At 38.0% G+C, this 15394-nt stretch overlaps 1 protein-coding gene across 1 annotated transcript; it reads right to left on the reverse strand.

The window, feature by feature from the left end:
• Positions 1-210: 210 nt before the first annotated feature.
• On the reverse strand, positions 211-5598 carry LOC132499088 (C-type lectin domain family 4 member D-like). The gene is given in 6 exon segments (XM_060113433.1): positions 211-385; positions 679-794; positions 1854-2005; positions 3275-3322; positions 3325-3366; positions 5571-5598. Coding segments are annotated over 6 exon segments (561 nt in total).
• Positions 5599-15394: the final 9796 nt, after the last annotated feature.

Below are 15394 nucleotides of genomic sequence, written 5' to 3' on the forward strand. Positions count from 1 at the left end.
AGAAAGCAAAGTTAATGAAAATTGATTCTCACAGAAAAATACGATTTTTTTCCACCAAAACACTACACAAAAGCACATTACCTTGAATGAATTAAACAAGAATAACTAAGGCCATAATGACTGAAAATGTGCTATGACTGAGAATGTTTTCTCTGTTCCCACGATGCATGTACATTCTTCCCTAGTCTAATTGGTTCTTCTTTTCTGTCCTCATAACAGGGACTCCTTCCTAGGCTTCTTGTTGAATGCTGCTCCAGGTATCTTACAAATCCTACTTGTCTTAAAGTCACAAGGAAAATCATTCCAGGCCCAGTTGTCTTTGTCATTAACAAAGACAACACATTTTTCTTTCTGGTAGTTGTTGGGTTCACCCTCGTGCCAGAATCTGAAATGTGTGTGTGTGTGTGTGTGTGTGTGTGTGTGTGTGTGTGTCTATACATGTTGGGTATGGTAGAGGCCAGAGGACAAGGCAGAGAAAATGCTCCTAGTGAAACATTTAGAGTTGCACTGTCCAACACAAGCGTAGTAGTCTCCTAGTATAGAGGTTACTCAACACACAATGCTCTATTCTGAGTAAGCTTTCTTACATTGGTATACTCCACCCCAAAATGAATTCTGCTTGCTGTCTTCTTCTCACCTTTGCCTATAAAGCTCTTTTGCCCCAGTCAGTATACTCACACCATCTGTGGGTTAAATGGTGTCTTGTCCACCCAATGCCACTGGCCTTCAAGGTTCTCATCTGTAAGTCCCAGGAAATATGAAAATCGTCTATCCAAAAATTGAGTGATAACATTCTGCATAAAAATGTGAATTTTTATAAGTATATTTGCCTTTATCAGGTGATAGCTGTTATGTTAGGAGCAGAGGAAAGAAGTCAAATAAATTACTAGTTAAGCACAAAAGCATTGGCATCAGATCTGTTTTCACATCCCGCCTCTGGCGTTTATTCCATAATGTTAACAAGTGCTTTAATTTCACCAAATCCCAGTTTTCTCAACTCCAAAAGGGATGACTCCACTATTTCATAGAGTCACTGTGAAGATTAAGTGAGATCAACTTGCAAATCACTTAGCACAGTGCTTAATAGGATTGGATTTCTAGGAACTTTTATTTTTAAAATTGCCTTTATCAATTGTCTGTGTATTTCATTAAACTCCATTTTATTCAGGAGCTGGTGAACCTACAGTTGCAAAGCCATGGAAACAGAATCCTCCAGGAAACCCTGCTAACCAAGAATAGAATCTGAGTCATGGTATCGTACATATATGGAAATATATTATTTGAGGAAATAAATTTCAGTTCAAATTGAATTTACCTTGAGATTTTTTTTTATTGAGAATGACAACTATACTTCTTAATTATTTTTCCTGTGCTCTATTCTGAGAAGCTATATCAATCCTGATTAACCATTCATTTATTTACTTACTCATGAAATATTTATCAGGACCTATCTAAGTGTGCCTAGCACTGCACAGGCCATTGGAGATGCAAAGATGCTTAAAGCATGGCTCCAGCTCTCTACAAAGTAGGACTCATTGGAACACTGAAGTAAGTAAGTGCCATGGTCACACGATGCACAAAGTACCACGGAAGTATCTCCAAACGAGAATAGGAAAGATGGAGCAGAGAAGGTGGTCAGGGTAGTTTTCTGTAGAAAATAACACATGAATCAAATCTGGGAAGACCAGAAGAAGTTGGCCATGTAAAGAAAAATGAGAGAGGAAGAAAAGTCTTTCCAGGCAGTTGGAAGAGATGAAGCAAAGGCACAGAGGTATAGCAGATCATAGAAATTCCTCTTTCTCTGCAAAGAGATTCAAACCAGCAGAGAAACTGATGTAAGCCTCTCAACATACCTGCTCAGCTTCTGTGCTGATGGTGGCCAGATGAGCCCCCATCCCCATACAGTGGCTTTCACTCTGAGCCCACGTCTTGTTGTCGTTAAAAGGAAAATAGCAGTTGGACTGGAAGGCTCTCCAGCCCACAAGACAGCAATTCCAGGTGACCCCTCATGTGAAAATTGACAGGAAAATTAGTTACACCATGTATGTCATCTGTAACAGATTGCATAACTATTTCACCACCTAATATCCAACTAACATTTATGAGAATAATACCAGGATTACCAAAGTCATTCTGTCCCTCCCTTTTTAAAAATCCTGAAAATTATTTATTGCCATACTCGAATGTTTGCAGTGGTATCTCATTGTGAGTTGAATTTGCATTTCCCTGAAAACTAATGAAGTTAAACATATTTTTATATGTTTATTAGACATTTCATTTTTTCTTTTTTATAATGCCTCTTTAAGACTTTGCCCATTTTTTCTGTTGTATTGTCAGTATTTTCCTATTCATTGGAAAGAATTGTTTTTATATTCTGTACACTAATCCTTTATTAATTATATGCATTACAAATATCATCCTGTGGCTTTGTTTTCACTCTTAGTGGTATTTTTGTTGTACAGTAATTCTTACTTTAATGTAGTATACTTTGTTGATACTCTGTTTAATGGCTAGCACATTTGGTGACTTGTTTAAGAAATCATTCCCTGTCTCAGGGTCATGAATATGTAGTCTCCATGTATTTTCTAAAAAGTGTTTTTAATTTGCTTTTTACATTTTGGCCGATAATCCAACTTACATTGGTTTTGTACGATATAAGGCAAGAGAACAATTTCGTTCTTAAAATATGGATAATCAATGGTCTCTACCACATTAATTGAACAAAACTGTCCTTTCCCTACAACTCTGCACTATCCCCTTCTGTTTTATATAAAAAGTTCATGGAAGATCTGTAACATAGCTCTCTATTCTTTTCCTCTGGTCTATTTGTTTACACTTGTATCTATACTATATTACTTTAACTATAATAACTTTATACAATGTCTTGATATCAGAAAGAACAAGTCTTCCCACTGTTCTTCTTTTCAAAGTCAGACTACAGTCCATCTGAAAGTTGTTTTTTGTTGGTTACTCTTTACTAGTATGATGCAGTCCTTTGAAATCCTGGTTCAAAATGGGGAATGATTTACTACAGTCACCAAACTTCACATGTATAGATATGGTCTAAATTCCATCTTTCATTCCCTGACACAAGGCAGCATCATCAAAGAATATAAGGTCAAGTATGTAGCTCTGAATATTAAATCCAAGCCCCTGAAGGCATTCTGGATTGGTATGTTGGGGAAAATCATGATAACAAAAAGTTTAGAGTAACTTTATAAATGGTGTTTGGGTAAATAATTCAAGGAGAGTTCCACTTTTGCTAATAACTTACCCACACAGCTTTCAATAAAACAGGCACTTAGAAGTGACATGAAAAAACAGCAGTGGCCCAAGGTATCAGCTGGGAATGCTGGCCTCCTTCTACTAAAATAAAAAGAAAGATAAATAGGTTATCTTCTTCTCAGCCACAAGAACTAGGGAAGCTAATTCCACCCAGGAGAAAACTAAGGATGAGATCATCCAAAATATTTTAGATCTGGAAGAGAGCTTAAAGATTTCCCCTGAATAAATCAATTTTAGAGCTCACTGATAAATAAATAAATAAATAAATAAATAAATAAATAAATAAAATGTAAACAATTTTTTTTTGTTTTTTCGGATTAGGAAAAGGCTTTTTTTTTTTTTTTTTTTTTTGCGGTATGTGGGCCTCTCACTGTTGTGGCCTCTCCCGTTGCGGAGCACAGGCTCTGGATGCGCAGGCCCAGCGGCCATGGCTCACGGGCCCAGCCGCTCCGTGGCATATGGGATCCTCCCAGACCGGGGCACGAACCCGTATCCCCTGCATCGGCAGGCGGACTCTTAACCACTGCGCCACCAGGGAGGCCCAGGAAAAGGCTTTTTATAAGCAAGACTCAAAACCCAAAAATCATTACAAATGGATAACATGAGTACATAAAAATCAAAGCTTCTATACAACAAAAGTAATGTTAAAACACAAGGAACGCATGGAAGAAAAATCTTGTTACAATGTTAATATCCAGACTATAGAAAGAATTTCAAAAATCAATTTGAAAACTGAGCAAAAATTTGAGCAGGAAATTTGCTGAAATTATCAAAAATCCATTAAACAAACTAACAAAAAGCATGCTCGGAGAAATGTAGACCAAAATATTATGGCATTGGGCTTCCCTGGTGGCGCAGTGGTTGAGAGTCCACCTGCTGATGCAGGGGACACGGGTTCGTGCCCCGGTCTGGGAGGATCCCACATGTCGCGGAGCGGCTAGGCCCGTGAGCCATGGCCGCTGAGCCTGCACGTCCAGAGCCTGTGCTCCGCAACGGGAGAGGCTGCAACAGTGAGAGGCCCACATGCCGCAAAAAAAAAAAAAAGTAAATTGAAAATATGTAGTGTAGCAAGGCTTAGGGGAAATAAATATTCAGTGAGGAAATAAATGCTACTGCCAAACTGTAAAGTGGAAAGCCTTTTAGACAGATCAACTTAGGAACATTTATAAAATTTTAAATGCATTACATTTGCCACAATTTCAATTCTAGAGATCGAGCCTGTAGAAATAACAGGATATTCTTGCAGCAATTATGGAAATAGAAAAAAAAAAAACACCTAGAACCCAATACTTGCATGTGTATCATCAGTAGCAGAGACTCTAAATCATGATGAATTCATATGATGAAATTCTACATATCAATTAAAATAATCATGTATACATGTATGTATTGACAGAAAAAATCTCCAAAACATATTGTTACATAATTTTCAGGCTTCCCTGGTGGCGCAGTGGTTAAGAATCCACCTGCCAATGCAGGGGACACGGGTTCGAGCTCTGGTCCAGGAAGATCCCATATGCCACGGAACAACTAAGCCCGTGCGCTACAACTACTGACCCCACATGCCACAACTACTGAAGCCTGAGTGCCTAGAGCCCGTGCTCTGCAACAGAAGCCACTGCAATGAGAAGCCGGTGGACCACAACAAAGAGTAGCCGGCGCTCGCCACAACTAGAGAAAGCCCACACGCAGCAACGAAGACTCAACACAGCCATAAATAAATAAATAAATAAATAAATTTTTTTAAGTTAAAAAAAATGTGATTTTCAGGACCATTGTACGTCGTGATCCCATTGAAGTTTGGGTGGGGTGATAAACATTAATTTTAAAATTATATATTTCTGCATTCATTCTGTATATTTCTCAAAAGCTTTTTTTTAATATTCTTGTAATACAAGTCCATTTGTGTCACTTGAGTAGAACATAAAACGAGATAAAGTCAGAGCCTCAGGTACACTGTTTCCCCAGTGTTTTTTCTGTATCTTTCTTCTCTCTCTTCCCTTAAAAGAATCTTCCCAAATTACTCTCTTCATTTTCATCTTACTTTTTATATACTTGGTGTCCTCTCTTGCCCCAGTTTACATTTAGTAAAGAAGTTTCTACTACCCGAAATCTTTGAACTGATGTCCTTCCTCTTCACCAAAATCATGTTCACTTTCTTCATCCTCCTCCTCCCCATCACCATCTTCAATCTGCACAACTACAACTATCATCAATTCATATTTAAAAATCTTAGTCATAATTAAATATGCTTCTTCAAAACTAAAAGGAGAAAAAATACTCAAATTTATTTTGTGGTTCTTCTTGCCCCATTGTGTGTTAGATCTCTTATGCTTCAGAGGTTGGGAGAAGCAACAGCCTCAGCAGCCTCTTATATTTTTTCTCCAGGGTCTATTTCTGCAGATAAAGAAATATATTCAGGGCCGGAGGGGAAGATGGCGGAAGAGTAAGATGCGGAGATCACCTTCCTCCCCACAAATACATCAGAAATACATCTACACGTGGAACAACTCCTACAGATCACTTCTGAATGCTGGCAGAAGACCTCAGACCTCCCAAAAGGCAAGAAACTCCCCACGTACCTGGGTAGGGCAAAAGAAAAAAGAATAGAGACAAAAGAATAGGGACGGAACCTGCACCAGTGGGAGGGAGCCGTGAAGGAGGAAAGGTTTCCACATACTAGAAGCCCCTTCGCGGGCGGAAACTGCGGGTGGCGGAGGGGGGAAGCTTCGGAGCCGCGGAGGAGAGCGCAGCAACAGGGGTGCGGAGGGCAAAGCGGAGAGATTCCCGCACAGAGGATCGGTGCCGACCGGCACTCACCAGCCCGAGAGCGCGGACCCCAGAGATGGGCATGAGATGCTAAGGCTGCCGCTGCCGCCACCAATAAGCCTGTGTGCGAGCACAGGTCACTCTCCACACCTCCCTTCCGGGGAGCCTGTGCAGCCCGCCACTGCCAGGGTCCCGTGATCCAGGGACACCTTCCCCGGGAGAACGCATGGCGCGCCTCAGGCTGGTGCAACGTCACGGTGGCCTCTGCCGCCGCAGGCTCGCCCCGCACTCCGTGCCCCTCCCTACCCCCCGGCCTGAGTGAGCCAGAGCTAAGGACCACACAGTTGTTGATGCTGTGGACCCCAACAGCCTGAACAGAAAACACATCATGCTCTCACCCTGACCCTGACCCAGTGCAACTACACACCCCAGCACTTGGCACCTTGCATCACTAGACCTGGGGTTACAGCATGCTTCAGCATGCCCCCACCCACAGGTGAAAGTCTTCCCTTACCAGAATTGGTCCATAAGTCTGGAAGAAGTGACTGCTTCCTCAGATACTCAGACAACTATGCTAGGCTACAAGGATAACAAGAACCAGGGAAACATGTAAAGGAACACAGTAAACCTCCAGTAACTTGCCCCAGAGAAATGGAGTTCCAGGAATTACCTGACAGAGAATTTAAAATAATTGTTCTAAAGAGGCTCAGGGACTTCCCTGGTGGTCCAGTGGTTAAAACTCCATGCTTCCACTGCAGGGAGCATGGGTTCGATCCCTGGTCAGGGAACTAAGATTCCACATGCCATATGGTGCAAGCAATAAAAGAAAAGAAAAGAAAATGGCTCAGAGAGCTATAAGAGAACACAGATAAACAGTTTGATGATATCAGAAAAACAACAAGAAAAACATCAGAAGTTCAACAAAGAGCTAGAACATAAAAAAGAACCAAACAGAAATTTTGGAGATGAAGAATACAATGACTGAACTGAAGAATTCAATGGAGAGCTTCAACTTCAGACTTAACCAAGCAGAATAAAGAATAGTGATGAAGACAACAGATCAATTGAAAGTATCCAATCAGAGGAGCAAGAAGAAAAAAAAAAAAGCATGAAAAGGAAGAAAAGAAGCCTGCAGTACTCATGGGAAACCATTAAGACAAACATTCTACCTGTTATTAGAGCACCAGAAGGAGCAGAAAGAGAGAAAGGGACAGGAAGCTGTTTAAAGAAATAATGGCTAAAGATATTCCAAACCTGGGAAGAGATTAGACATCCAAATTCATGAGGCAAAAGGTCACCCCAAAATCTCAATCTAAAACAATCTTCTCCAAGACACATTATAGTAAAACTGTCGAAAATCAAAGACAAAGAGAGAATTTCAAAAGCAACAAGAGAAAAAATATTTCTCTCATACAAACAAACCCCCATAAGGCTATAAGTAAGTTTGTCAGCAGAGACCTTGCAGGCCAGGAGATAACAGAATGATATATTCAAAGTGCTGAAAGAAAGAAACAGCCAATCAAGAACGCTTTACCTATCAAAGTTGTCATTCAGAAATGAGAAAAAGTCTTTCCCTAACAAACAAAAGTTGAGGGAGTTCATCACCACTAGAACTCCCTTGTAATTAATGCTGAAAGGAGTTCTTCAAGCACCAACGAAGGGATGCTAATTAGTAACACAAAAACTTTCAACACACTGATACAAGTAAGTATATAGTTAGATTCAGATATTCTAATACTGTGATATGGTGGTATGCTAACCACTTAACTCTAGTATAAAGGTTAAACACAGAAGTGTTAAAAATAGTTATAGCTACAATAATTTGCTAATGGACACACAATATAAAAAGAGGTAAATAGTGACATGAAAAACATAAAAAGGGGGAATAAAAGGGTGAAATTTTTGTATGCAATCAAAGTTAAATTGTTACCAGCACACAACACTGTGACAGATAGATAGATGATTGATAGATAGATAGATAGATAGATAGATAGAAGGAAGGAGGGAAGGAAGGAAATGATGTTTTATGTAAGCCTCAGGGTAACCTGAAGCAAAAACCTACAGTAGTCACAAAAAATTAAGAGAAGAGGATCAAAGAATACCACTAAAGAAAATCATCAATTCACAAAGGAAGGCAGCAAGAGAGGAAGAAAGGAACAAGGGAACTACAAAATAGACAAAAACCAATTAGAAAGATGGCATTAATAAGTCCTTATCTATCAATAATTACTCTAAATGGATTGAATTCTCCAATGAAAAGACACAGAGTGGCTGAGAAAAAAAGACTCAGCTATATGTAGCCTATAAGAAACTCACTTCAGCTTTAAGAACACACATAGGCTAAATGAAGGGATGGAAAAGATATTCCATACAAGTGGAAACCAAAAGAAAGTAGGGGTGGCTATACATATATCAGACAAAATAAGACGTTAAGCCAAATATGGTAACAAGAAACAAAGAAGGTCATTATATAATGATCAAAAAGACATAACAATCATAAACATATATGCATTCAACATCAGAGCACCTAAATATATTAAGCAAATACTAACAGATTTGAAGAGAGAAACAGACAATTCAGTAATAGTAGGAGACTTCAATACCCCAATTTCAACAATGGATAGGTTATCCAGATAGAAAATCAAAAGGATACATTGGACTTCAACCCTACTTTAGACTAAATGGACCTATAATAGACATATACAGAACATTCCTTCCAACAAAAGCAGACTACACATTCTTCTCAAGTGCAGAACATTCTCCAGAATAGATCATTTGTTAGACCAAAAAACAAGTCTTAGCAAATTTAAGAATGCTGAAATCATACCAAGTACCTTCTCCAAACACAATCGTATGAAACTAGAAATCAATAACAGAAGGAAAGCTGGAAAATGCACAAATGTATGGAAATTAACACACTCCTGAACAATCAATAGGTCAAAGAAATAGAGAAGAAAATCAAAAAATATCTTGAAACAAACAAAAATGGAAACACAACATACCAAAACCTATGCAAGGCTACCAAAACAGCTCTAAAAGGGAAGTTTTTAGCAATAAATGCCTACATTAAGAAAAAAGAAAGACCTCAGATAAACAATTCACTTTACACCTCAAGAAACTAGAAAAAGAAAAACAAAGCCCAAAGTTAGTAGAAGGAATGAAATAACTAAAGTCAGAGTGAAAATAAATGAAACAGAGACCAGAAAAACAATAGAAAAGATCAACAAAACTAAGAGCTGGTGTTTTGAAAAGATAAACAAAATTGACAAACCTTTAGCGAGACTAAGAAAAAAAGAGAAAAGACTCAAATAAATAAAATCAGAAATGAAATGAGGGACATTACAACTGATACTACAGAAATACAAAGGATCATGAGAGACTACTATGAAAAATTACATAGCAACAAACTGGATAACCTAGAAAAATAGAAAAATTCCTAGAAACATATAGCCTACCAAGACTGAAGCAGGAAGTAATAGAAAATCTGAACAGACCAATAACAAGTGAGTATACTGAATCAGTAATCACAAACTTCCCAACAAAGAAAAGGTCAGGACGAGATGGTTTCACTAAATAGTTCTACCTAACGTTTTTAAAAATTAACAGCAATCCTTTCCAAACTCTTCCCAAAAATTCAAGAGGAGGGAACACTACCAAACCCATTTTACAAGGCCAGCATTACCTTGATACCAACGCCAGATAAGGATACAAGAAAAGGCCAATGTTCCTGATATATGGATACAAAAATTCTCAACAAAATTAACAAGCCAAATTCAACAGCACATTTAAAGGATCATACGCCACGATCAAGTGGCGTTCATCCCTGGATTACAAGGATGGTTCAACATACAAAAATTAACAACTGTGACACACCACATTAATAAAATGAAAGGCAAAAATCACAGGATCATCTCAATAGATACAGAAAAAGCATTCGACTAATTACAACATTCTTTCACGATAAAAACTCTCAACAAATTGGGTAGAGAAGGAACATACCTGAACACAATAAAGTTCATATATGACAGGACCACAACTAACATCATACTCAGTGATAAAAGATTGAAAGCTTTTCCTCTAAGTTCAGAACAAGGCAAGGGGGGCCACTCTCACCATTCCTACTCAACATAGTACTGCAAGTCCTAGTTAGACGAATCAAGTTAAGAAAAAGAAATAAAAGTCATCCAAATCAGAAAGAAGTAAAATTGTCTCTGCAGATGATATGATCCTATATATAGAAAATCCTAAGAACTCCACCAAAAAACTGGTAGAACTAATAAATCAATTTAGTGAAGTTGCAGGTTACAGACTAAACACATAAAAATCAGTCTCCTTTCTATATAATAACAGTGAAACAACCAAAAAAGAAATAAAGAAAATGATCCCATTCACAATAACATCAAAAACGATAAAATACTTAGGAATAAATTCAACTAAGGAAGTGAAATTTCTATATATCAAAAACTACAACTTAGATGAAAGAAACTAAAGGCACAAAAAAATGGAAATATATCCTATGTTCTTGGACTGGAAGAATTAATATTGCTAAAATGTCCATGCTACTCAAGCCAGCTATAGATTCAATACAACCTCTATCAAAATTCCAATGGCATTTTTCACAGACATAGAAAAAATAATCCTAAGATTTGTGTGGAACTACAAAAGACCACAAAAAAGTAATAACCAAAGCAATCATGAGAAAAAAGAACAAAGCCAGAGGCATCACACTTCCTAATTTCAAATTATACTACAAAGCTATCATAATTAAAACATTAAAAAACTAGCATAAAAGGAGACACATAGACCAATGCAACTAAATAGAGGTGCAGAAATAAACTCCTGCATTTACAGTCAACTAATATTTGACAAGGGAGCTGAGAACACTCAATGAGAAAGGACAGTCTTTTCAACAAAACTATGTGTTGCAAGAACTGGATAACCACATGCAGAAAAATGAAATTGGACCACTATCTTAGACCACTCCCCCAAATTAACTCAAAATAGATTAAAGACTTAAACTAACATGTGATACCATAAAATTCCTAGAAGAAAACATATGGAGGAAGCTCCTTGACATCAGTCTTAGCCACAATTTTTTAGATATCACACCAAAAGCACAAGCAACAAAAGCAAAAATCAGGAATTGGGACTACATCAAACTAAAAAGCTTCTGCACAGCACAAGACACAATCAAAAAAGAAAGAAAGAAAGAAAGAAAAGACAACCTACGGAATAAGAGAAAATATTTGCAAACCATATATCTGATAAGAAGATAAGAAGTTAATATCTAAAATATACAAAGAACTCATACAACTCAATAACAAAACAAACAAAAACAATCCAATTTTTAAAATGTGCAGAGGAACTAAACAGACATTTTTCTTAAGAAGACATACAAATAGCCAAAAGATCATTTTTCTAGAGTCACAAGCAGTTGACTGGCTCAGTGTGACTCAAGACCACAAAGAAACCATTTCTAATTCACACTGTTCTGAGCCCTGGGGTTGGGGCCCAGGCTGGCAAGAATGATGCTTGGGACCCATTCCCATGAAAACGTACTCAACATCACTAATCATCAGGGAAATGCAAATCAAAACCACAGTGAGATATCTTCTCACATCTATTAGAACGGTTATCATCAAGAAGACAAGAGATAACAAGTGTTGGTGAGGATGTGGATCAAGGGGAACCCTAGCACCCTCTTGGAGGGGATGAAAACTAGTACAGCCACTCTGGAAAACAGTACGGAGTTTCCTCAAAAGATTAAAAATAGAACTACTATATGATCCAGCAAGTCCACTTCTGGGTATATATCCAAAGGAAATGAAAACACGATATTGAAGAGATATATGCACTCCCATGTTTATTGCAGCATTATTCACAATAGCAAGGTATGGAAACAACCATAGGGTCCACTTGCAATGAATGGATAAAGAAGATGTGGTATACATATGCAAGAAAATATTATTTGGCCATAAGAAAGAAGGAAATCTTGCCATTTGCAATAACGTGGAGAGACCTTGAGGTTATTATGCTAGGTGAGAAAAGTCAGAGAAAGACAAATACTATATTTTATGATACCACTTATATGTGGAATCTAAAAAAGCCAAACTCATAGAAACAGAGAGTAGACTGGTGGTTACCAGAGGCTAGGAGGTGGAGGAATTGGGGCGATGCAGTTTAAAGATGCAAACTTTCAACCAGTAGGTAAGTTCTGGAGATCTAATGCATAGTACAGTCATTATAGGCACACCTTGGAGAAATCACAGGTCCAGTTCTAGACTACCAGAATAAAGCAAATATTGCAATAAAGCAAGTCACACAAATTTTTGGTTTCCCAAGGCATAGAGAAGTTATGTCTATACTACACTGTAGTCTATTAAGTGTGCAGTAGTATTATGCCTTGAAAAACAATATACATACCTTAATTTTAAAATACTTTATTGCTAAAAAATGTTTTCCATCATCTGAGCCTGCAGCAAGTCATAGTAGTAACATCAAAGATCACAGATCACCATAACAAATATAATAATGATGAAAAAGTTTGAAATACTGTGAGAATTACCAGAACATGACACAGAGACACAAAGTGAGCAAATGCTATTGAAAAATGGCACTGATAGATTTCCTCGATGAGGTGTTGCTACAAACCTTCAATTTGTAAAAAACATAGTATCTGCCAAGTGCAATAAAGCAAAGTTCAATAAAATGAGGTATGCCTGTATAGACAATATTATATTACAAACTCCCAAGTTGCTAAGAGATTAGATCTTAGTTGCTCTCACCACAAAAAAGAAATGACAATTACATAAGTGTTAGCTAACACTACGATTATTGCAATAAATGTATCACATTTTGTACACCTAAACATTTACAATGTTATATGTCAATTATAACCCCATAAAAATTAATTTTTTAAAAAAGGAAAGAATCTCATCATTTTGCCCTTATACTTACCATGTTATTGCAATCCTAATAGCCAGAATTAGGATAGCCAGCCAAGCAGCAGTAGTGGAAGCAGTACTAACAGAGAATTTACCATATGCCAGCCTCTGTTCTAAGCACCTTAAATTTTTAACGTATTTTATTGACAATAACTCTATAAATTAGGAACTATTATCTTCATTTTGCATATGAGGAAACCAAGGCAAACAAGGGTTAATTTGTCCAAGTCAAGAAGCCAGTAAGTGGCAGAGTAAAATTTTGTGCCAAGGCAGTCTGTCTCTTTCCAAATTCATGCTCATAACCACTCCTCTTTACTGACCATTAATCACCTATTTTGGTGGGACTGGGGCGGGGGGGGTTCATTCAAATCAATAAGTATATTCCCCATTCAAAGATTTATTTAAGTATTAAAGTCTGAAGAAAGTATTATTCTGTTCTTCATTTTCCACCTACCCAAACAGCTGTTCTTCTACATTCCCAACAAACTTTGGATCGGGTACATGTTTATAGACTCCATAGATGAAATGTCCCTTGACAATCTTCATTTATGCCTTTAGGTGTCTCCCCTGCCACCAGGAAATCTGAGCAGTATTTCCTACCACTGTGCTAGAGTTGCTAGGGGGAGCCCGTCCTCTAGTGGTCCCATGCTGATATGCAGCCAGTTAAAGCATCCACAGAAATTGCCTCAAAGACATTTTTTTACTACTATTAGGTGCAGTGGCAGAACACACATAAGACAAAAGAAAATACTAAAAAGCAACCAGAAACATTCATGGTTGGTCTTAATGCATTATTGTGTTTAATTGAGGGGATGACACTAGTCTTAGATTGATAGGGCAGAACATGAGGTCTCAAAGGACAATTATTTCACTCCTGACTGAGATGTAGACTTTAGTATACTAGAGCTTTTTCAAAAACATACCACCCCCATATCTTAGTAACTTTCAAAAAGGGACTGAAAATGACAATTCTTATTCTGAAATAAATGCCATACGACATGGTTTCAACCATGGTTGCTGTGAAAACCATACCAAGCCTACACATTCCCCAGGCTTAAGGGACTTGCAAGTAAATGTAATCCTCTTCTTTTTTCCTTTCTTTCTCAAGAGAATATGGGATTGATGGGGAGCTCCTGAGTATGAGTTCTAGTCACAAACCATATGTATTTTCCTCATGTACAGTCAAGAGGCAATAACAGAAATGATTTTATTAAAAAGCTAAAAAAAAGCTAAATATAACCAAGTGCAATCTTAGCCAGTTGTGATAACTGAGATCAGACAGTAAGCTGCCAGATTTATCAGCAGCTGTGCCACATGATATCCAGTTTTCCTTTTCTCAGGCCATAGCGTCTATGTACCAAAGTAAAATTTGTCTTCAATGCTACTTTCTTGGGCCCTAATATTAACTGACTCTGGAGCATATAAATGAGACCTTCTTCAACTATAACAAAGCATATAAGGAATACTTATGTCCTGTAGCTAGGAACAACCAAAATGAGAATGAGTGAAAAAAGGAAAAACCCAACTTTCTGATTTCTAGTCCCTCTTCACTGAAATCACTGTTAATTCAACAAGTGTATATTTATGGCATAAGGAAAGTATTGAGTAGATAAAAATGAAGACATGGTCCTTATATCAAAGAGCTCACAAACTAGTAAGAAGAGAATTTCAACAGCAACCCCAAAAAACAAGGGAGATCACCTTTCAGACTGAGGGGATAAGTAACGTTTCACAAAGCAGCACTTGAGCTTTCCAGGATGGGAAGGATTTCACCAGGCAGGTAGAGAAGGGAAGGAATTCTAGGCAGAGGGAATTGCAAGCACTCAATGCCCAGGGTGCTGATGGCATCTGCAGAATGACTAGTGTGCGGGAGCAGACTGAGAGAAAGGGAAAACTGAGGGCTGAGGATGAAACCGTACTTTGGACGTTAATCTGTAAGCAAAGGAGAATTATTAAAGGTAATCAATGAGTAGGGGAGGAAAGGGCCTGAGCAGGGTTTGCTTTCAGGAAGGTTATTCTGGTGTCGACATGTAAGCTGAACTAGGGCTGAGAAAGCTAGAGGCAAGCCAACTACCTAGAAGGTTAGCGGAATGGAGGAAGTAAGGAGTAATAAAAGCTCACATGACAACCGTGAAGGCAGATGTCGATGTCTCACCAAGGGGGTTGAGCTGGAAAAATTATTATCTGCATCTTCTGCCCAAAAAACCCCCTGCAGTTTAGGATATATGCTTATCCATGATAGTGCCTCACAACCTCAGTAATGATAAGAAAGGCCATGGTTGGGGAAGCCATCCAAGCCCTTCCCTGGGAGGGCGAATGGGGCCGGTGTATCAGAATCTCTGGAGAGAGCAGTATGTTATTTTAAGTTGAAAAAAAAGAAGTACCCATATCATTCT

This window comes from Mesoplodon densirostris, chromosome 11 (genome assembly GCF_025265405.1).
Source record: "Mesoplodon densirostris isolate mMesDen1 chromosome 11, mMesDen1 primary haplotype, whole genome shotgun sequence".
NCBI classification, from domain to species: domain Eukaryota; kingdom Metazoa; phylum Chordata; class Mammalia; order Artiodactyla; family Ziphiidae; genus Mesoplodon; species Mesoplodon densirostris.